The sequence below is a fragment of the Sebastes umbrosus genome, chromosome 19 (assembly GCF_015220745.1).
Source record: "Sebastes umbrosus isolate fSebUmb1 chromosome 19, fSebUmb1.pri, whole genome shotgun sequence".
Taxonomy (NCBI): Eukaryota; Metazoa; Chordata; class Actinopteri; order Perciformes; family Sebastidae; genus Sebastes; species Sebastes umbrosus.
Window position 1 is genome coordinate 2,275,502 of NC_051287.1, and position 10,575 is coordinate 2,286,076.

At 42.4% G+C, this 10,575-nt stretch overlaps 1 protein-coding gene across 2 annotated transcripts; it reads left to right on the forward strand.

Moving 5' to 3' along the window:
• The first annotated feature begins 1,115 nt into the window (after positions 1-1,115).
• On the forward strand, positions 1,116-10,137 carry ankrd34ba (ankyrin repeat domain 34Ba). 2 transcript variants are annotated; one of them, XM_037753591.1, is made up of 2 exons: positions 1,116-1,350; positions 8,475-10,137. In XM_037753591.1, the coding sequence occupies exon 2, from the start codon at positions 8,525-8,527 to the stop codon at positions 10,127-10,129; it is 1,605 nt and encodes a 534-aa protein (XP_037609519.1). In that variant the 5' UTR covers positions 1,116-1,350; positions 8,475-8,524; the 3' UTR covers positions 10,130-10,137. The 2 variants fall into 2 exon arrangements, with proteins under 2 accessions (XP_037609519.1, XP_037609520.1); XM_037753592.1 differs by having other exon boundaries at positions 1,116-1,346.
• Positions 10,138-10,575: the final 438 nt, after the last annotated feature.

Consider the following 10,575-nt stretch of genomic DNA (forward strand, 5'->3'; position numbering starts at 1 on the left):
TTCTCTTGCATTTGAGCTACTTTACTGCTTTTCAAGAATAAGATAAAATAAAGATTTATTGGATAGATCGTGCCCTTCAAAATATATTTTTCATTTTATTCAGACGTCCACACACAAACAACATGCATCTCCCTGTTTCGGCTTAAGAAATCACTCTCAAACTCTGCTTTATTTACTGCATCTTGATGTTATTTTGTTGCTCTGAAGTCATTTATATCATTCTAATTTGTGCTTCCTTTGGTTGTGTTATTTTATTATCGTGCAAAGACTCAAACTAAGGCAGTGTGAGACTAAAGGTCACATCACAGGTGACGTAAACGTGTAGTCAGATGCTGACATCTCGTGGTGGATTTATGAGCTGCACCGTGAAGTCAGTGTTTCTATGGCTACAGGTCTGGACAATTAACAGCTGGGTTAGTAATAGTCTGGGCAGAGGATACAAAGAACTGTGTTTTTTTTTGTTTTTTTATAAATCATGCAGCAGAGAAATTTGTTTTTCATGTCAGCACAGGTTTGTATTTAGTCCACAAGGACTCTTATTATTCACACGATCTGTTAACGCAATAACAAACTCCCTTTCCTCTCTTATTCTTCTATGCTTTACTATGTTAAGTTGCATTTAAAATCAATCTCATATTCTCTTAATTTTTAATATCACAATAATCAAATGCATGCAAAGTATATGCACACAGGATCTTGTTCACACACACACACAGGTGCGTGCACACTCCCACACACACAGACACAAAGAGCAGTTTGTCAACATGTGCCGTCACTCGGCCTCCTTGATGGTTGTCATGGAGATGTCATTGATAAAAGGTGGACAAAACACACTTTTCTTTTCTGTGTGCACAACTAAAGAGGAAAGAAAAGTGCAGCAGCGAGGCAGCCGTACAATTAACGGGCCTCTGCAGGATCAGACCTTCCTTTAATGAAAAGACAAATCAGAGTCGCTGCGGCGCCGGCTTGCTATAGAGCTTCACCTTCAACGCACTCATCTCTGTCAACCTCTCCTGTTCTGCCTCTCTGTGACTCTGCAGAGCTGCTGCTGCTGCTGCTGCTGCTGCTGCTGCTGATGCTGATGTTGCTGCTGCTGATGCTGATGCTGATGATGCTGATGCTGCGGTGATGGATTAACCATTTCTTAGACGTGCCTGACGACAAAACCTGGATCACTCTACTTTGTCTGAGGAGCAAACACAAGCTGGAAAACCTTGACTGCTTCTACTGCAGCTCTCTCGTCTCCTCTGACTTACTCTCACACATCAACTCAGCACCGGCTGGTCAGTCGCAGCTCTGCAACAGGAGAGTAAATGTCTGCAAGAGAGGACTAATCCTGACTCAAGGTTGGTAAGTAGTACACACATACATAACAGGAAATGTGTTATCTGTTATCATCACAACAATTCTTCAACTTCTATTTGTCTTCTTGTGACAGAATCTGGTTGGTTTGTGGTATTTAACAGGTTGCATGATGCTGTATTTCACACATTTTGTGAGTTCGAGCACCACGAACACACACTGGCAATGAGTATATGTGCACACACACACACACTCACACACACACACTCACACACACACACAGTTATGTTAGTGGGCTCTTATAGAGGATGAGTGTTGAGCGAAGCCTGTTCAGGTGAAGTGGAGTTCTTCCATCCTCCAATCTGCAGGCAGGATGGAAACAAAACGCTGTACAATGTACTGCACATTATGAGCACACTGTGTATGTAGAGTGCTGTTTGGAAGTGTTAAGACACTGGTTACAGACTGACTACAGTATGAGGATGAAGTACAGACTTTCAGCTTCAATTTGAGGGTGTTTACGCCCACATCAGGTGAGCGGAGTGAGCCCTTTTTATACGTACAGTACCCCAGTTTCAGGGGACGCCAGCTGGATGTGTGTCATTGTTACTTCATGCATACAAGAGCTGTGATAGAGAGAGACAAAGCTGATTCTAAGTGTGACATTTACAGCAGATTCTATCTATAAAATGTCAATACAAATCTGAATAAATCAATCAGAGCCAAAATAATCACAGTGTTGAAATCAGTGGTGGAGAATTTTATGCAACCTCCTGCTAGTCCATTTAAGAAGGACATATTGTACTTTTTACAACACTACACGTAGCTGACTATGGAGGACGCACAATAAATAAAAGGGAAAATTAAACAGAAGAGTAAATAAATAAGGGAATTAATAAAAAGATAAATTAATAAAGAAGCAAATTAAAACAGAAATATCAACTTTTGTTTTCAAGAGACACAAATGATGATGGACACGGAGGTCATCACATCTCCTCGGTTCTCGGTGGAGGATTTTATGAGCTAAGAATCAGGGCAAAGAGCTCACCAGTTTATGTCAAATTAAAATGATATAATAATAATAAATAATATATAATAGCTATTCTAATACAGGGTGACCGTACTTTACATGATCAGTGGGGCTGGGTTTCAAAATCATGCATAAATAAATGCTTAAACATCAATAAATAAATACATACATTTAAAAATAAATATAAATTAAAAAAATCATAAAGATAAATATGTAAATAAATAAAACTGTAAATTAAACAGAAGAGTAAATTAATTAAATTAATTAATGCAAAGGTAAATAAATAGATAAGCAAATTAATGCAGAAATATCAATGTCAGATTTGATTGATCAGATGTGACATAAATTGATTTTTCTGTTTTAATTTGCTTCTTTATTTATTTATCTTTGTATTAATTCCCTTATTTATTTACTCTTCTGATTCATTTTCCCTTTTATTTATTTAAGTATTTATTTTTATTGCTTTTTGCATTCATTTAATTATTTTTGCATTTATTTATTTATTTTTGCATTTATTATTTTAATTATTTTTTTATTTACTATAACACTTTTGCTGATAAAACATGTATTTATTTATTTTTTACAAAAGTGCAATTTTGAATGCAACTTTCCTACTTGTAATTGAGTATTTGTGATATTTGTACTAGTTTTACATAAATACTTCTTCCACCATGGATTGAAATCAGCTGTTTGGTTCACTGTTAAGAAGTGAGAATGAATTCATCCTGAGGAGAACATGAATGCAAGACCAAAACTCCATCCAACAGTCTTTTTAGTGGCTATTTGTCAAATTAAAAAAATTAAACTTACATGCATCATTCCAGTTGGGTTGTTCTCTGTTGTCCTGGTGAGATTCATGTTGAAGTTGATTTAATTTTCAAGTTCAAAAGCAAACAGACAGACAGACAGACATGTGTTCATCATGCTGCCTCCCTTCCTGGTGCTGCATCACCTGACATTAATGACACACCTGTTACCTTCATCCTTAAAGGGCCAGTGTGTAGGATTTAATGGGATATATTAGCAGAAAAGGAATATAATATTAATAACTGTTTTCTTTATTGTATAATCAGCTGAAACTAAGAATCGTTGTGTTTTCGTTAGCCCATATCTACATAGGGAGCGGGTCCTCTTCACGGAGTCCACCATGTTTCTACAGTAGCCCAGAACGGACAAACCAAACTCTGGTTCTAGAGAGACTTTCATGTTTTTACTTTACCTGAAGGCCACCGTAGTTCTCCGACAGTGTTAAACCGTGGTACCGCCATACTTGCCAACCTTGAAACCTCCAAAATAGTGAGTTTTGCAAAACTAAAAAGTAAAGTTTGAGTTTCAGAGACTTTGTTTCCTGCATTATGGTGACTTTTAAAGTTGCAATCTGCAATCACGCCACGAGAAGCCACCAAATCCTGCACACTTTACTTCTAATCCAGCCCATTTAATTCACCCGATAAGTGCTTGATCTGGTGCTTAGTGCTCTTAGTGTCCACAAAAATGAATGCAAAAGAAAATAAGAAAATAATAATAGTTAAATAAACAAATTAATAGCTCCTACATAAATAAATAAAAGGGAAAATAAATAAGGGGTGAAATGCATGGCGAAAATCATGCAGAAACATAAAATAAATAATATAAATAGTAAAAAATAAATATGTCATGAAAAGTAGTAAAAAATATTATAAAAAATAAATGTAGCCATTAATTAATTGATCAAATGTGACAAATTTATATTTCTGTTTTAATTTGCTTCTTTATTTATTTATCTATGCATTAATTATCTAATTTATTTACTCTTCTGTTTAATTTTCCCTTTTATTTATTTAAGTATTTATTTTTATTACTTTTTGCATTCATTTAATTATTTTTGCATTTATTTTGTATTTATTTATTTATTTTTGCATTTATTATTTAATTATTTTGTATTTATTTTGTTTATTTTTGCATTTATTATTTAATTATTGTTTAAATTTACTATAATACTTTTGCTGATCAAACATGTATTTATTTATTTTTTACAAAGGTGCAATTTTGAATGCAACTTTCCTACTTGTAATTGAGCAGACAAATGTAGTGGAGTAAAAAGTACAATACTTACCTCTGAGATGTAGTGGAGTAGAAGTATAACGTTGCATAAGATGAAAATACTCAAGTAAAGTACAAGTACCTCTACGTTGTACTTAAGTACTGTGACCAGGTAACAATAAGAAACCTGTGGAGTTCTGTAACAAAGTGTTTTAATGACTCAGTGACTGATCTGTGCAACAGTGATGGAGAGACGAAAGCGTCGACCAAAAAAAGAACGAACAGCATGATTAAATCCAAACCACCTCCACCTCATCTGTCAAACACGGAGCCTGCAGGTGGTGTTTTGTCTTCGACGTGTGGAGCTGCCAACGGAAAAAAAAGCTAATTTTCAGTGATGAAGATGGAAAACATGTTGTCTGCTTCAAGCCAGTACATCTGAACTGGGATAATCACAAGTGGAAGAAGTACTCAGATCATTTTACTTAGAGGAGTAGAAGTATAAAGTTGCAGAAAATGGAAATACGCAAAGTATAAGTATCTCAAAATTATACTTAAGTACAGTACTTGAGTAAAATTATCAACAGACACCCTTGTTCTAACTGTGGCTGTCAAAATAAAAGACATGGGCAGGGACGGTCTAATTAAAGACACCATTGAGGTGCATTATGGGAGCTGTAGTATCCAGTGTTTGTCGCAACACATTCTCTCATCAAATATCGCCGCTTGGTCAGCGCCCCTCGGCATCGGAGCCCAACACACGAGGTACCCCTCTTGCGTTACTTATGTACGGACCGGGGACAGCGTGTCAATATACGCTCATTACATGCATAGTGTCCTTTCAAAATAAACTTCTGTTTTCACAGGAAGTTAGGTTTAGGCAACACAACCACTTAGTTAGGGTTAGGAAACGGTCGTGTTTGACGTTAATAACCTGACTAACGACTCACAGGACTGACGATACCGAAAATAAGTCAATGTTACTTTTAGTTTCACACGGGACGCGAGCCAACGCCGCGGGTTGAAAGCCCGGTTTTGTCACATACTGTAGCTAAAGGGCGCCTCCATTCGTCAGTTTCCGATGCCGAGGAGCGCTGACCAAACGGCGCTATTTGACGAGTTGGGAATGAGAACGGGTTGCCCATACAGGGGACTAAAAATCAAGAAATCTCAGCCTTTGCTGCATCCATTTTGACTATCTGTCTTTGCAAGTGCAATACTAAATGGCTTGCATACTGTAGCACTTTAAATATTGCTTAATTCAAAGTTTATTTAAATTTTTGCAATTATGATTGGTCCCCTAAAAATTGGTGGACTATTTTATACTATATATATATAGGACATGAAAAATAATTTAACATTAGGGATGCACTGATACCCATACCAGTATCGGGTATCGGGTCCGATACTGTGCTCATGTACTCGTACTCGCAAAACGGCTCCGATACAACGGCACCGATACCACTTTACGGAAGCTTGACGTTAACCTCACGTCACCATCTTTCGGGTCCTATTGCATGCACTTTCACTGCGCCATGGGGTTTTGCTTGCACCCTCTGACTCGCGCGTGCGTTAGACTCCTCTTTCCATGTTTCAAGACGGGTCGGGTGGGTTGCAGACTTCGCCGCAGACCCCGCCCTGGGGGCACGACGCGGCTGGGGCGCACTGAGGACAGTCCGCCGGTGAAACTTTGTCCACGGCCCCAGGAAGCACCTTCGCCCCGAGCCTTTCCAAGCCGACCACCGCCTCGTATGCGGGACTCCCCAGCCTGCCGTGTGTCGCTCACACCCTCCAGCTGGCTGTTAATGAGGGGCTTTTGGCACAGAGAAGTACTCGTATCGGTACTCGGCGAGTACCCAAATGTAAGTACTTGTACTTGTACTTGTACTCGGTCTGAAAAAAGTGGTATCGATGCATCCCTACCCTGAACATCTTGTTTTTGTTGACCGCGTGTGGTTTAACTTAAACTTGCTTCAGTGATGTAGAAGTGTACTCCAGGGTGAGTCAGAGCAGCGTGACATCACTGGTGGGTGTGGCTACACGTGCAGCAGAACCACTCCCATTAGTGATGCTGCCTGTTACTCTTTAAATTACATGTAAATGTAAAAATTAAAATTATAACTGAGAATCTCCACTTTTTATAAGTCTGGCGTTATTTTAAATGTCAACAAATCTCATGGAAAGACCGAAACCAACAAATCCTTCCTGACTTCCTGTCTGTGACTCTCAGCTCCAAGCCCATTGGTTAAGAACACCAAGCGGAGCATTGCTAATAGCAACACATGCTATAAATACATGCAGGTTACTGATCATTATGTGATTTCAGTTACACAGTGCAGAATGAGGGTCGTACATAAGAGTATAACAGTATATGATGCATTTTATACATCCATTTTAACAACGTACGGCTCTATTTGTGTAATGTTTGACTGCCATTAGCATCACCCCGAAACTGATTATTATTATTTTATTGTTATATTTTTTACCTAGCTGCCATTTTCCTCCTCACAATCAGACTAATCATTTTAAAAACACTCCCAAAAGACGTGTTTTTATCCAGACTTGAATTCACTCGATGACACTTGTTGCTGTTCTGCGTATTGTTCGTCGTCGTCACAGCTCCAGTATGTTCGGTACAGAAGACATTTAAGGGCCCCACACAAACACACACACACACACCGAGTGACTCGCCGTATTTCAATTTCATGGTCTGTGACTCATTCTGGAAAATGTTATGTTGCTGTCTGAGACATTGGTAACTGCCACCTTATCTGGTCTAATAGAGAGAAGCAAGGACAAACAGCACAAAGGGCTGATAGAAAGTGGCTGCCTCTGCTGGTGCTGTGGAGGACGAGCACATGAAAAGGAGCTGTTGAATAGATCCTATATATGCAAGGAAAATAATAAAAGACAAGAACGCTATATGTTCTGCTTTTCCAAAGCCAGAACTACATACAAGTTTCACATACAAGTGAAGGGGGCCAAAGATGAGAAATAAACTGCTGCTCGATTATGGCAAAAATCATAATCACGATTGGTCGATACTGAGATAACGAATATTTAACACAATTACTCATTGACTTTGGAAACGTGCATTTAGAAAGAACATTTTGCAGCCTACATTTTAAAGATATATATATATATATGTATATATATAGAGAGAGAGAGAGAGAGAGAGAGAGAGAGAGAGAGAGAGAAATATAATAAATGAATCAATCTGGTGCACTTTGAGAGCTAAATTAAGAGGCTAGATCTACGAAGAACTTTGTGTACCTCTACCAAATTTACAATTTAATCAGAAACTTTGGGTGTATAGATATGAATGGTGATGACACGGCAAAAAAGTCACACGCACAAAGCATGGTAAACGAGACGGGATCCGTGTTTCAAGGTGGGTTAGGTGGGTTGCCGACATCGCCGCAGACCCCCGACACACTGAGGAAAGTCTGCCCCGGTTGACAGTCGCGTCGGGAGCAGAGGGCTCCGTCCTTCCCCATACTAACGGAAACTAACAAACTTTACTTTATTTGTCATATACATACAGGTACATACATGACATTTGACTTCTGCATTTAACCCATCCTTAGGAGCAGTGGGCTTCTGTAAAGCGCCCAGGGAGCAATTTGGGGTTCAGTGTCTTGCTCAAGGACACTTCGACATGTAGACAGTAGGAACTACAGATCGAACCGCCAACCGTACAGTTAAAGGACGACCACTCTACCCACTGAACTATATATAGCCGTCCCTAGCCACTGAGTGCCGAGGTCCGGTAGAGGGGTGCTGCAAAGCGTCACCTTCCCCCTGGGCCTTTCTGAATCGGCCTAGAGCTAGTCGCGGCGCGCCACAACAAAGGAAATACGGCCGGTGAGGGCCTGTCAGAGCCGGGGAGAGTTCCCACGAGGGGATCCTCCCACACCGAGCGGTTGCCCCCGACGCTGTGACGTAAAATGCAGATTATCGTGTTTTCATAATCGTTGGGAGCCAAAATTGTTACTGAAATTCAATTAATTGTGCAGCCCTAGTTGCTGTTGTGTTTGACCTGAGAATGCATGAGTGCCTGTTTCAGAAAGCTGCTCTACTTCTGCCTAAACCTCTAAAAGTGTTTTGTTATTTTCCACAGAAAGCTGTCCTACTACATCTCCGAAAACCCGCCAGCTGGGACCACGAGGGATGGAGGGAGACGGATGTAATCCTGGGGTAGCTATGGATTCAGGTAACCCTTTGCTAAGAGCAGTCTTCCTCCGTCGCCTGCGACTCACGCGCCTGCTCCTGGAGGGAGGCGCTTACATCAACGAGAGCGACGGCCAAGGCCAGACGCCCTTAATGGTGGCCTGCAGGACCCAGCATACCGACGCCCAGAGCGCCAGCCGGGTCAAGCTGGTCCAGTTTCTTCTGGAGAAAGGTGCGGACCCCAACATCCAGGACAAGGAGGGTCGCTCTGCGCTGATGCACGCCTGCCGGGAGCAGGCCGGCCCTGAGGTGGCGTCTCTTCTCCTGGCTAGTGGGGCGGACATCAGCCTGGAGGATCAGTCCGGGACATCGGCGCTGGTCTACGCAGTCATGGCTGGAGACTGGAAGGTCCTGAAGCTGTTGCTCGACACATGCAAGGCCAACGGGAAGGAGGTGATCATCATAACCACCGACAAGTTCCCATGTGGGAATCTGCAAGCCAAGCAGTACCTCAGCATGCCTCCTCTCGGTCCTCTTGATCAGACGGACAAAACGGCATCAGCAGCTCCTGCATCTCCCTCTGAAATCCAGCTCATCACCTCCCCCCAGTGCACCTCCTCTTCTTTGTGTCCCCCAAAGACTGTCTTCTCCTTTAAAGAAGGCCAGTCCAGTGGTGTCAGCTCCCATCCATGTTCCCCGTCGCGGTATCAAAGGCTCAGCCAAGCGGCGCCGAATGGCCTGCAGCAGCAGCCCCTCCTGAGGTTGAACTCTGAGCCCTGGCTGAAGATCCCATCGTCTCTGCTCAGCCAGCAGCCTCATCTAGCCTCGTCCTCAGAAAACGGCAACCAAACCGAGGACCTCTCTCGTAGGATTCCCAACCTGGACTGCACAAATTCTGACAGCTTCAAATGGTACGAAGGAATATTGGCGATCGAAAAAGGAGAAGAAGGAAAGAATGAAAGTGCCAAACAAAAGATATCCTTACCAGGTCTCCTATCGTCCCACTCTGCCTCCCACCCTAACCTCCATTCTGCAAACCTCGCGACAGATTCCCTCGCTTCCTCTTCCTCCTTTTCTAGTGCTAAAAACCTGGGCACTCAACTTCACAACCTGGCCTCGTCAAGCCTTCACAGCATAATCCAGAGGCGCAAGCTTGGAGCGGACATCTATAGCTCTGACCCGCAGCTAGCTAGAGACATCCACTATCTACCAGAGGAGTCCCAGCAGAGAGCAAGAGACCTAATAGATGGCAAGAAGCTGGCCCCCTTACGCTGCTCCAGCACACTGGGCTCCAGGGATTCACCGTCAACCTCAGGCCCCAGTAGGAGAGTGCTGGCTGGGTACGAGCGCAGAGGGTCCGGAGCCTTCTTGTTGGACCACATCTCCCAGGCCAGGCCTAGATCGCTGCCACCTCTGGCTCTCAACTCAACCAACATCCCCATGCTTAATGTTTACAACCTCAGCTCCAGCGCTGGAAGTGGTTTCTGTGAGAAGGAGAAGAGTTTCCTTCCCTCCGCTCCTCCCGGACACCCCAAAGAGCTGACCAGGAGGATGCTGCTGAGGAGACACTCCATGCAGACCGAACAGTTCAAAAGCACAGCGTGAAATCCAGCCACAAGTTCTTCAGCATGTTTTAATGTGAAATGTTTTGTGTCATGTGATGTTCGTGTCTGTGTGGTGAAATTCAAAGAGGGGAAACCAAAAAGGATATATAAGAAAAAACAAAGCATCGTAATCGATGTAACTGCGGGTACCTTCCTCTGCTTTAGTGTGCCGTGTGTCGTCAGTGTGCACGTAGCGTCAGTGTGCAGTTTTTACATGTAACCTGCGTTAAGATTTTTTGGCCACATGGGGGCAGCAGAGCAAACAGAAAACACAATGTGATATATTGTCACCTTAGAGGCCGTACACACGCGTCTGTTTGCACGCTCAAATGCATTGTTGTCAATTTAGACACGCGACAGGCGTGCTCAAACGTGGGAGTGTTGCGGGAGCGATGCAGGAGTGTTGCGGGAGCGATGCAGGAGTGTTGAGGGAGCGATGTGGGAGCG